The sequence below is a fragment of the Rhinolophus sinicus genome, chromosome 11 (assembly GCF_057876585.1).
Source record: "Rhinolophus sinicus isolate RSI-liver-muscle chromosome 11, RSI-T2T, whole genome shotgun sequence".
Classification (NCBI taxonomy): Eukaryota; Metazoa; Chordata; class Mammalia; order Chiroptera; family Rhinolophidae; genus Rhinolophus; species Rhinolophus sinicus.
This window is the reverse complement of record NC_142511.1, coordinates 24,600,905-24,613,177: the sequence shown is the minus strand read 5'-3', so window position 1 is coordinate 24,613,177 and position 12,273 is coordinate 24,600,905. Positions and strand designations below refer to the sequence as shown.

Sequence of the window (12,273 nt, the reverse complement as noted above, 5' to 3'; positions counted from 1 at the left end):
GCCCCTCTTCTAACAGGCGGACCCGAGCTTCCAACCAGGACACCTGGTCCGGCACCTGGGTCATTTCATGAAGCGCATTTTCCGTGTTGAGACTCAAGGCCGTGAGGAACATCCAGCCCACATGGCCGGCTGTAGCCTTCTCCTCCCCTGGCAACCGCTCAGCCAGAGCCTGCAGGGCCCTCTCCACACTGGCAGGAGAGCCATCCATGTCCTCCCACCCCTCCTTGGGGGTCCAACTCCTGAGAACAGTGGCCACCGGGCACCACACACTGTGTGGGGGCCACACGTCCTCCTGCCCAGAGTCAGACCCCATTCCTACCTGGTCGGAATCTTGCTCACCGTGCCATGCGTCCGATTGGGTGGAGGCCTCGGTGTAAGATGTCCACAACCCTCGGAGCCTACAGCAGCAGCCCACCAGAAAGCTGGCAATGCCTGCTATGGCCAACAGGGTGGCATGCCATCCGGAGGCTTGAGAGGACCACCAATTCACCGAGGGGTCAAGTCTCTCCTAGGCAGACTGCGCTCCCTGTCTCTGGTGCTGCTCCTCATGAGCTTCCCGAGACTGCGTTTTCACACACAAAACTGCTCCACCATCCTTTGGAGAGTTTTGGCTGGCACAATACCCTGCTCGCTCCACCATTTGTTGTGCAGGGTAGCCTACGGGGTCTCTGGTCCTGCTCCCCACATAAGAACATAGCATATGGTGAGGCCAAAAAGGAACACCCACGGAGCCATAGGTAGGGGAGTCATACCGCTATAGTCTCACTGGAGGCTGGAGTCATACGACCTGCAAACCTGCTGTCCGCTTCTCTGCCTGCCAACCGAACGACTCACTCTCGACTCACCAACCCGCGCATCCGCGGCAGTTATATCAGTAGCTAATGGCTAACTGGTTACAGCTGATGGTCAATTAGCCACAGCGGACGGCCATCTACTATAGAGCCAGCACCTTTCCACGTGAGGCCGAGACCTGGAAACTGCTCTCTGGGACTCTGTCCCCACACCTGTCATATGTATGGGCTTATAAATTCTGTAAGTGTAGAGAAGGCTAGCAGTTTGTTAGTGGTAGTTCCCTAGCAGAGTAGTAGCGTCAGAGTGGGGACAGAGTCCCAGAGAGCAGTTTCCAGGCTCTCGGCCTCACGTGGAAAGGTGCTGGCTCGGGTAGTAAATGGCCATCAGCTGTGACTAGTTGGCCATCAGCTGTTACCATTTAGCCATTAGCCACTGATATAACTGCCATGGCTAAGCTAGCAAGCATGGATTGCAGTTAGCACTGCGGATTGCAGTTAGCAAGTGAGGTGGGTTGGCAGAGAAGCAGATGGCAGACCGCGGATCGTGTGGCTCCTGCTTCCTGTGTCTCCAACCCAGCCGCCAGCGAGACTATAGCTATAGCGGTATGACTCCCCGTATCTATGGCTCCATGGGTGTTCCTTTTTGGCCTCACCATATCCTGTGTTCTTATGCGGGGAGCGGGATCAGAGACCCCGCATGACAATCAGGCCAGGCAAAGAGCCGTACATTCAAAATAAGGACTGGAGGGAAAGGGAAGAGAGTGACCACAGAGGCTCTTTCCAGAGGAACGGTCACTAAAGGCATTCTTGTGTACTGTGGAAGGAGGTGGCTTCTCCATCACTTGCTACTGCATTCTCTCTCCTCTACTTTCTTCTGTGGTGAGGAGGGGCAAGGGGGTTGGAGGAGGGCACAGAAGGAAGAGTGCTCTTTCGGTGACCATACCCCTCCAGGTGCTGTCTTATGCCACTGCCTGGTTACTTCTTGACCCCCAACCCCCACCCCTCTGTTTACCACAATCATAGTCTAGCCTAGTACATCAATGTGTCTACAGTTTACCTGAGGCCTTCTTAAGGTGCAGTACCTGATTCAGGAGACCTAGGGCAGAGCCTGAAAGTCTGCATTTCTGACAAGCCCCAGGTGAGGCCAGGCCGCTGACCCACTAAACACATTGAGTAGCTAGAATCTGTGTTGTCCACTACCGTAGCCACTAACCATGTTTAGCTGTTTCCGTTTAAATTAATTAAAATGAAGCACAATTAAACATTTAGTTTCTCAGTTCACATTAGCCTGATTCCGATTGGCCAATAACTAGTGGCTACCACATTGGACAGTGTTAGTCTAGCCTATTCATTTGATTTTATTACCCAGCTAATCTGGACTACTGTGAAATCTCCAGAATATAAACTATATATGGATGAGATGAATTGCAGGTGTGGAATCAAGTTCTTGAAACTGGCACACACAGGTTTGAAACATTAATCACATTCCACCTAACCCTCCTATTGTCCTCTGAGTCCCTGCTTTGCTCTACAGGAAGGACAAGCTTCCTGACGGCTGGCCAGGCATCTCCTCTGTCATGTTATTTTACATATTTTACATAAGTTAGGCCAGGACTAGGGTGAGGCAAATGGGCTGCCTTGTACCACCCTGAGAGTGATGGCCCCTTCAATTTTGTACCCTAGGCACCTTGCTTGCCTCACCTTAGCCCTGAGCCTGATGAAGCAAAGTGCAAAAGAACATGCTTTCATTGATACTCATTGATCACCTCTCGCCTTTCATGGATCCCTCTAAGTCATCAGGCCCTCAGGAAAAGTGAAGACCCAAACCAGACTATGGTTTAAGGCAGAGCTTTTCCCAGATACTGTGCTACAGATATAGGTGCCACTGTGCCCAGATACTGATCTCAGGGCAATTGGAGGCCCTAGGCCAGTTTTCAGACCTTGAGCAGATTCTCCCGTTGACCTCAGTGTGTAGGATGACCAACTGTCACAGTTTGCTCAGGACTTTCTTGGTTTTAGCACTGAAAGTCCCATGTGCCAGGAAACTGCTCAGTCTCAGGCAAACCAGGATGGTTGGTGCCCCACCAGTATGTCACACGCAAAACCTCTCTGTGCCTTAGTTTCCTCAGAAAAAGGGAGTAAAATAGTAACTTACCTCATAGGGTTGTTAGGAGGATTAAATGAGTTAGTTTATGTGAAGTGCTTGCCTGGCCCATAATGTAAGCGCTATATAAATATATGCTATTATTTGTCACTTTCATCTATGCCACATCAGAACAAAGGTTGGGAGGCACTGTTCTAAGGATTGGTCTTGTAGGTGATGTGCTAACACCATAGGGACATGGCTGTAAACCCGTTGTGGATTGCCCGGCATTTGCAGGTTACTGCAGAAGTCCACATTGATAAACTACTAGGAAAACAGTCAAATACGGTTACTACATTGTGAATCATAGGAAGAGGGTATTTCTGAAATAGAATCATAGAATGCTATTTTGGAAACTAGACCAGCTGTCTTCTGTAAGAATAAGAAAACAGACCCAGAGAGAGTCAAAGACTAGTCTAAATCCACAAATCAGGTTAGTGCAGTGCTGAGACTAGAACCTGTGTCTCTGGAAAGTGAAACCTGTCTTTTCCCCTACACCATCATGTGCAAGCAACAAAGAATGGGCCGGGATTTTATGTAGTATGACTTCCTGGAAGCGGTTTTAAAAATTGGTAGCAAAGGCTACAACTCATGCCGATTTGTCCCTGGCTGGGGCCTTGGGCATGCCGTCGAGCTGGGGTTCATGTGACTTGTTTCCCGTCAGGTCTGATCATGTCTGCGATCACCGTGCTCATCCTGGTTCTGTACTTCGTGATTGACAACTTCGTGGTAAAGCGCAGAGTGTGGCTGGCCGAGTGCACGCCCATCTACATCCAGTACTTTGTCAAGTTCTTCATCATCGGCATCACTGTGCTGGTGGTGGCTGTGCCCGAAGGGCTGCCCCTGGCGGTCACCATTTCACTGGCCTACTCTGTGAAGGTGAGACTGGGATGATGCTGCCTCTTCCTTTAGGACAGAGATGGAAGGGGAGAGTGCCACATAGCCTTGAATAAAAAGAGGCCATCTATCCCCTGTAAACTCGGGGTGGTACCTCAGAAGAGCACAAGTCCCTGGCACTGTGGAAGGACTGTCATGATCAGGTGCATCGGTGTTTAAATGACTCAGTAGAATCTAAAGAGGATTCACAAGAATCGTATCCTGCGGGCGGCCGGGTGGCTCAGCTGGTTAGAGCACGGTGCTCGTAACACCAAGGTCACCGGTTCGATTCCCACATGGGCCAGTGAGCTACACCCTCCACAACTAGATTGAAAATGATGACTTGACTTAGAGCTGATGGGTCCTGGAGAAACACACTGTTCCCCAATAAAAGTTAAAAATACAATAAAATAGTATCCTGCATCTTTGTGTGGGACAAGAGAATGAAATGTGGAGAGATGTAGGCTAGGAAGTGGCCTTTGACCTATATTTGGGGGAGCTCAGTTGGTCCCCTCTCAAGTCTTCTCTCAAGTCTTTTCTCTTGTCCTCTGTAGAAAATGATGAAAGACAATAACCTAGTACGGCACCTAGATGCTTGTGAGACAATGGGCAATGCCACAGCCATTTGCTCTGACAAGACAGGCACGTTGACCATGAATCGCATGACTGTGGTACAGGCTTATATCGGAGACACCCGTTATCATCAGCTCCCAAGTCCTGATGCCCTCGCGCCCAAGGTCCTGGACCTGATTGTCAATGGCATTTCTATCAACAGTGCCTATACCTCCAAGATTCTGGTAAGCGCTTCCTTTGCCTGGACACTTAGAATGGGTGGTTGGAGGGAACATAAATTTTCTCTGAGACAGATCATTTTCTCTTGTTCATTCTGCCCGTATTGACATCCCACATCACATTTTCCATCAGTGAACATGTTTAGGTGAGACCAGGGAATAATCCATGGGAGTAGATTGGGGAGTGGCAGGTAGGACTCTATGGCTGTGAACCGCCCCTCAATTGCCATGTAAAGGCAAAATCTCCAGGGAGACAGACCTCACGCTGATAGCAAAATTGGGCTCATCAGGAGTCAAGTACTCATTTTCCAGAAACTCAGGGAGAGTGTTAGAATAAGACCCACACACCAGCACCAACCCCGCGAAAAACAAAACAAAACAGAAAACCCTAAGCCCTGGGTGGCTCAGGGACCACTCAGGATTGACCGCGCTCTGCCTTGGGGGAAAAAATGCCGCCCCGCCCCCCACCTCGGGCTCTGCGGAGATTCGCGAGAGTGTTGAGGGCGCTCTTTCTCTCCTGAGTTCTCTCCTTGGTTGAGGCATCTTACTCAACAGCGCCTTTTATGGTTTTCTCAGCCTCCGGAAAAGGAGGGCGGCCTGCCGCGCCAGGTGGGCAACAAGACGGAGTGTGCGCTGCTGGGCTTTGTCACGGACCTGAGGCAGGACTACCACGCGGTGCGCAGTGAGGTGCCCGAGGAGAAGCTCTACAAGGTCTACACCTTCAACTCGGTGCGCAAGTCCATGAGCACAGTGATCCAGAAGCCCGGGGGCGGCTTCCGCATGTACAGCAAGGGCGCCTCCGAGATCATCTTGCGCAAGTGAGCTTTCCTGCCCCGCCTTCCCCTCCAGATCCTTCCTCAGGAAGGTCTAGGTGCCACGCCCCACGCTGAACCCACTGAGTGATGCACGAGCCTTCTTCAGGTGGTGACATGTAACTAGTATCCGAGCATTTACTTAGGCCAAGCATTGTTTTCCAGTGATTTGGGTGGCTCATTTTATTTAATCCTCACAACTCAGTGAAATAGATACTATTATCATCTTTTTTACAGATGAGAGAACAGAGGTACAGGGAAGTTAAGTAACTTACTCAAGGTGATACAGCTAATAGTGGCACAGCCAGGATTCAAATCTAGGCCGTTCAAGCTTCCATTTCCTAATCTGAAAACAGATAGTAATACCCACCCATCTCATGGGGTTACTATAATTATATGATTCAATGTATGTAAAACAGCTTCACGTAGCGAGTACTAGAAATGTTAGTTTTATGTTCCCTTTTCCTTCTCTTCTCAATTGTAATTACAAGGACATTGCATAACTTAATCAAAGTGGCCAGACTAAGCACAAGTCATTAACAGTTGACCTACGTGGGTCGGTAACTGAATCAGCCCACACCCCAACTTGGCTTTAGCCGCCCTCTGTCAATGAACACATTCTTGTTGAGCACATCCTATCCACCGAGCACTATTCTAGATACTGGGGACTAAAAACGTCTCCTCTACCTTTGAGAAATTCAAAAGAGGAGGTGATCACATGTGAATAGGAACAGATGACATGGGAGAATCACATGTTCTGCTTATCTAGACCTTAACCATCTCCGGGTCCCTTAGAAAAAGGGACCCAGCTGGGTAATGAATAGGGATTTCTGGCCATGGAACAGTGTCTTTAGAAGTAATGCAGAGTTGCCAGAATGTCTATAAAAGACTAGAGTCACACTGGTTGGGAAGGGGGATGCTGCTGTCTGACTGTGCCCCTCCCCAGGTGTAATCGAATCCTGGACAAGAAAGGGGACGCAGTGCCATTCAAGAACAAGGACCGAGATGAGATGGTGCGCACTGTCATTGAGCCCATGGCCTGTGAGGGACTCCGGACTATCTGCTTAGCTTACCGAGATTTCAATGACGTGGAGCCCCCATGGGACAATGAGAACGAAATCCTCACTGAACTGACCTGTATTACAGTGGTGGGCATTGAGGACCCCGTGCGCCCAGAGGTGAGGCTTGCACTTGGAGAAGGGGCAAGAACACATGAATGGGAGTCTTCCAGCGGCCCCTGGCCCATGTGCAGGCCCAGTGTGACCTACTGGGCACCCACCAGGAGTCACGGGAATGAGGGTACTGGTTCTGTTTCTAGTTGTGACCCACACAAGTTACCTAACTGCTTCTCACTTAAAAGGATAGCTGTTTCTGTGCTCCTGGCTTCACACAACTGCTGCAGAGTCCTGAACTGATAGGTGGCATTCCTATGGCTAATGCTGTGTGAGGTGAGAAGCATAGGTTTCACTGGGCTTATCATTTGGTTATTAAGAATAGTCAGGAGACTGACTTAACTGGGACACCAGCTTTATTTATAGCCACTTTTCTTTCAATCAACACATTTTTGTTGAGCTCCCCTAGAATAGCTAAACACTATTCTTGACTATAAGGTATTGAAAGTTTCTGCTTCTAAGAAATTCAGACAGATGAGCTATCGATTGTCAAAGCCCAGACGCATGAAAGGGTGTCATACATTTGGGAAACTACAAAGAATTGATATGGTTGGAGCATGGGCCAGGGAGGGTGGAGAGTGGTAAGAAATTTCTGCTAGAAAGGAAAGCAGTGGCCAAATCTCAAAAGGCCATATGTGCCCAGCCAAGTAGTCTAGATTGTAATCAGGAGGGTCAGCTTTTACAGCTGGTTCCTGAAGCCAGTTTCCCCTTCAACTCATGGTACAATGAGGCAAATTCCACTGTGAGAATTATGGGTAGGACAGAAGTGAGGTGGCACCAGGCAATGTAAAAATGACCAGACTTACCCTGTGCCCCATGGCACTGCTTCTAAGATGCTTCTCCTGTGCACAATGAAGGGACAGCTGAACGGGGCAGCTTATCAGCATCGCCAGCCCTACCTCCTCCTCCTCTGGCCTCACTCTCCACAGGTACCAGAAGCTATTGCCAAATGCAAACGAGCTGGTATTACTGTAAGAATGGTGACAGGAGACAACATCAACACAGCCCGGGCCATTGCCACCAAATGTGGCATTTTGACACCTGGGGATGACTTCTTGTGCTTGGAAGGCAAGGAATTCAACCGACTCATCCGCAATGAGAAGGGCGAGGTGGGTCCTAGGTGGGAGGAACTGGGGCCTCATTTGGCAAGGGGAGGGCTGGTTCTAGTGTAAGGCATCTGAGATGCATGGGAGAAAGTGGGTGATTTTACACTAATATCTATTCATAGTGAAATGTCCCTTCCACCAAAGCTGCTCAGATGATAAAATTGAGAGTTTCTTCTCATGATGTTCATTCACAGGTTAGCTTTTGAGACAGTGTCGCTAACTCTTCATATCTTTCCATTTTTTTCAGTCAAGGGATTATTTTGTACCAATTTCCCTCTACCTCATCCCTCCTGTGTCACTGCCCTGTGACTAACAGTGGCACAGGTTTGTAAAAGGACGTGGTCTGAGTGTGGAGCAGACCAAAGCTTCCTGGTCTACGTAGAAACCAAAGACCTCAGAAGCACCACTTTAGCCACCTGAGCCAACAGCTAACTAACCCTGATTCACCTCCTGTCAAGGGTCTAAGAAATAGGGGATAGGCTGCCAGATAGGAAATTGGGAGGAGAAAGAAGACAAGCAGGGCCTGAATGGTCACCACCAACGACTCTGCCCTTGGAGAATGAATCCTCTGCTTCATCTCCAGTGGAGGCCAGGGCCTTGGAGTACCAGATATCTCAGCATCTCAGAGTGTGGAGGAGTAAAATGTTCCTAGATGGCTGTTCTGAGCTTCACTGACCCAAGTGTGATCTGGTGTTGACAGGTAGAGCAAGAAAAGCTGGACAAGATCTGGCCTAAGCTTCGAGTCCTGGCGCGATCTTCCCCGACTGACAAGCATACACTGGTGAAAGGTACGGTCAGCTCCTGCGTAGGTGCCTGGGGTAGAGGAAGGCAGGCCAGGGTGGGGACAGATACAAACCATCAGCCAAAGCAACTCTCCTGTCCTGAATAGGGAGGTCCCAGGACAGCTCTCCACCTCATTGGGAGAACATACAGTTTAGCAAACAGCTGAGCCCCTTGTGAGTATAAGACTTATAATAAAGTTGTTTCTAAACATCATATCTTTGCTAATAATACTATGCACTAGGCATGGCAGGTTAAACTATTCCCATTTTGCAAATAAGGAAGTTTGAGGCTGAGAAGACAAATAACCAAACTGCCCAGCTGGTAAGTGGAAGTGGTACAGTTTGAACCCAGGTCTCTGCCTTCAAATCATTCAGTGCTTTTTCCACCACATAGTCGTTTCCTTAGGGCATCAGACAGGGTGTCTGATAAGGACAGACTTTCTTAGCTCAGCATGCTACCCATGAAACAATTTACTGCTCTTCGGTGATAGTATAGAACTTCCAGCATAGGGAAAAAAGAAAGAAAGAAGAAAGTAGGAAGGGAGGTGATAGCAGGGACAAGGGAAGAAGACCAAAAAAGCACCTTTAGTGGGGAACAGGGCCAAATGGCCTCAGATGGCGTATGTGAACTGACTGAGGTGTGTCTCTTTTTCCCAGGCATCATTGACAGCACTGTTGGAGAACAGCGACAGGTGGTTGCTGTCACTGGTGATGGCACAAATGATGGGCCAGCTCTGAAGAAAGCAGATGTTGGTTTTGCCATGGTAAGCTGCTCTGCCCAGTGTCTCTATCTGACTGCAAACTGCTTTCTCCATCGAGAAACCAGGATGGGTTTGTTGTACTTTGACACCCGACTTTGTGCTCTCTTCTCGGACTCCATCTCTCCTCCTACCTACGTAGCCAATAATAATAGATAGAATGGGGCGGGGGGGGGGGGGGGCGACATCAAGTATGATGAATAGATGACACAGGGAGGGAAATCAGGAAATATCATTACCTAAGAAAGCAAAGCCAACTTAAACTTGCCCGTGAGGGTGGTGATAGTGTCTATGCAGGCACACATAGAAAATTCACGTTCCACGTGGAGCATGTCTTCTGGCCAGCAGCACTGTTCATCACTCTGCTTTTCACTTGTGAGGCTGGGAGCATCAGAATCACTTGGAAAGTTTACTTAAGTCATATATTCCAGTGTTCCACAACTGGATATCTTGATTCAGTGATGTCTGGGGTGGGTCCCAGTAATACTTGGGTTTTCTTAATAGTCACGTTTTGATTCTGATGTTCAGGTACATTTAGAAGCTCCCAGATTGCAACGTAGTTAATGACTGTAGTTAATGACTCATACTCAAGTAGTTAATGACTGTAAGTCTCCCTATATATTAAACTGATGGTGATTTTTAAGGAGATTCAAGAAGTAATCTGGCTTTAAGGTGCTCTCTTTAACAACAACAACAACAAAAAAGGTTTTATTCTAGGCAATTTCAAGAATATATAAAAGTAGGGGCAGCTGGATGGCTCAGTTGATTAGAACGCGAGCTCTGAACAACAGGGCTGCCAGTTTGATTCCCACATGGGCCAGTGAGCTGCGCCCTGCACAACTAGATTGAAGACCAGCTGCCGCTGAGCTTCCGGAGGGGCAGCCGGGTGGCTCAGCTGGTTAGAGCGCGAGATCTCAACAACAAGATTGCTGGTTCAATTCCCACATGGGATGGTGGGCTGCGCCCCCTGCAACTAAAGATTGAAAACAGTGACTGGACTTGGAGCTGAGCTGTGCCCTCCACAACTAGATTGAAGGACAATGCCTTGGAGCTGATGGGCCCTGGAGAAACACACTGTCCCCCAATATTCCCCAATAAAATTAAAAAAAAAAAAAAAATATATATATATATATATATATATATAGAGAGAGAGAGAGAGAGAGAGAGAGAGAGAGAGACAGACAGACACACACACACAAAAGTAGAGAGAATAGTTTAATTAACCCCCATGTACCTGTCACCCAACATTAGTTATCAACACTTGGTCAATCTTGTTTCACTGAAACTGCTCCCTGCACTTCCCCCATCGTCAGCTGAATTATTCTGAAGCAAATCAAGACATGTCATTTCATCCCCTAAAAAAGTCCCTGAAAGATAAGTATGTATCAATAAAATATATCTAAAAGAATGATAATACCATTGTCATGAAAAAATTGATTCATTACTGTCATCAGATAGCTAGTCAGTTCACATTTCCCCAATTGCTTCATAAACGTTTTTATAGTTCATTTGTCCAAATAAGATCCATACATTTCAATTGTTATTGATATAGCTCTTAAATCTCTTAATCTATGGCAGTAGATTTGTTTGTTTGTTTTTTTGGGTTTTTTCCCCCCTTCTTCAACCTACACCCCCCCCCCCCCCCCCGCCGCCGCCACACATTCCAGTTCAAGTGGTTTCTCAGTCTAGTTGTGTAGGACACAGCTCCCTGGCCCATGCTGATATTATGAGCCTTGCGCTCCTCCCGGCTGAGGCAGTCGGTCGCCAGTTGTCGGTCAGCTGCTAACAGCAGCTCACGGCCGCTGTTGCTGGCCGCCAGCCGCTCACGATGGCTGCTGGCCACTTATGCTGGCTGCCAGCCGCTCATGGCAGCACACAGCAGCCTATGGCAGCCCATGACAGCCCACAGCAGTTCTGCTCATGGCAGCCTAGCTCCAGGGAGAGCTGTTGTTCACAATCTTAGCTGTAGAGGGCGCAACTCACTGGCGCATGTGGGAAGCGAATTGGCAACCTCTAGTTAGGAGTGTGGTGCTCCAACCACCTGAGCCTCCGGACCAGCCCTGTAGCAGTACTTTTTAAAGTGTGTTCCTCCTTCCAACTGTACCTGGAAACCTCTTTACCTAATAACTTCAATATGCCCATTCTCAGGCCCCATCCCAGATCTACTGAATCAAAAAGCATGGAGTTGGAAGCCAACAATCTATGTTTTAACAGGCCCTTGGTGATTCTGACACATTCTAGAGTTTGAGAGCCACTGATCTCATAGGATCCCTGTGTTAAGTCCCCAAGGCTGCCCTTGACATTTGTGGGTTCACAAGAAGGACTCTGCATATAGCTGTACTCATGGCTAAGATTTAGTACATTGATATAGTAAGGAGGAAAGTCACAGGCAGAGTTTGGAGGGATCCACATGCAGGCTTCCTTATGCTCTCTCCCGCCATGAGGGGTCACGCGGAGCATACTCTTCCCCCAGCCATGAAAATGCAGCAAAATGTGTGATGTTTCTGCCAGGGAAGCCCATCAGAGACTCAGCCCAGGGTTTTTATTGGGATTGGTCATATAGGCACCTTCTGCCTAGCACGTACCCTAGCACATATTCCAGACTCCCAGAAGGAAAGCAGGTATTCAGTAGAACACAGTCTAGGCACAGTGAATCACTAATTAGTTTTCAGCTAGTTGTTGACTGGGAGTATTCTGAGCCAAGTTCCCACATGCCAGCCAAGGGCCAACTTTGTAAACAGGTGGTTTGTGTTTTGTTTTGTTTTGTTTTTATTGAGGAACAGTGTGTTTTTCCAGGACCCATCAGCTCCAAGTCAAGTCGTTGTTTTCAGTCTAGCTGTGGAGGGCGCAGCTCACTGGCCCATGTGGGAATCGATCCGGCAACCCTCATGCTATGAGCACTGCGCTCCAACCAACTGAGCCAACCGGCCTCCCTAAACAGGCCTTTAAAAGATAGCAGTCTCAGACCTTGAGACTCTTTTCTGCACAATCTCTTTCCATCTTTTTTTCCTAGCTATTAATATTTAGTTTTAAAGGAACCAG

At 48.4% G+C, this 12,273-nt stretch overlaps 1 protein-coding gene across 6 annotated transcripts in view; it reads left to right on the top strand.

Moving 5' to 3' along the window:
* The window catches only part of ATP2B4 (ATPase plasma membrane Ca2+ transporting 4), a 98,552-nt gene that overhangs the window by 65,007 nt on the left and 21,272 nt on the right, over window positions 1–12,273 (top strand). For all 6 annotated transcript variants that reach the window (XM_088801783.1, XM_088801785.1, XM_088801784.1 and 3 more), the window contains 7 exons: window positions 3,599–3,813; window positions 4,365–4,607; window positions 5,178–5,419; window positions 6,360–6,591; window positions 7,515–7,694; window positions 8,392–8,479; window positions 9,131–9,237. In XM_088801783.1, coding sequence (XP_088657909.1) covers window positions 3,599–3,813; window positions 4,365–4,607; window positions 5,178–5,419; window positions 6,360–6,591; window positions 7,515–7,694; window positions 8,392–8,479; window positions 9,131–9,237 — 1,307 coding nt within the window. The remainder of the gene's footprint in view (window positions 1–3,598; window positions 3,814–4,364; window positions 4,608–5,177; window positions 5,420–6,359; window positions 6,592–7,514; window positions 7,695–8,391; window positions 8,480–9,130; window positions 9,238–12,273) is intronic.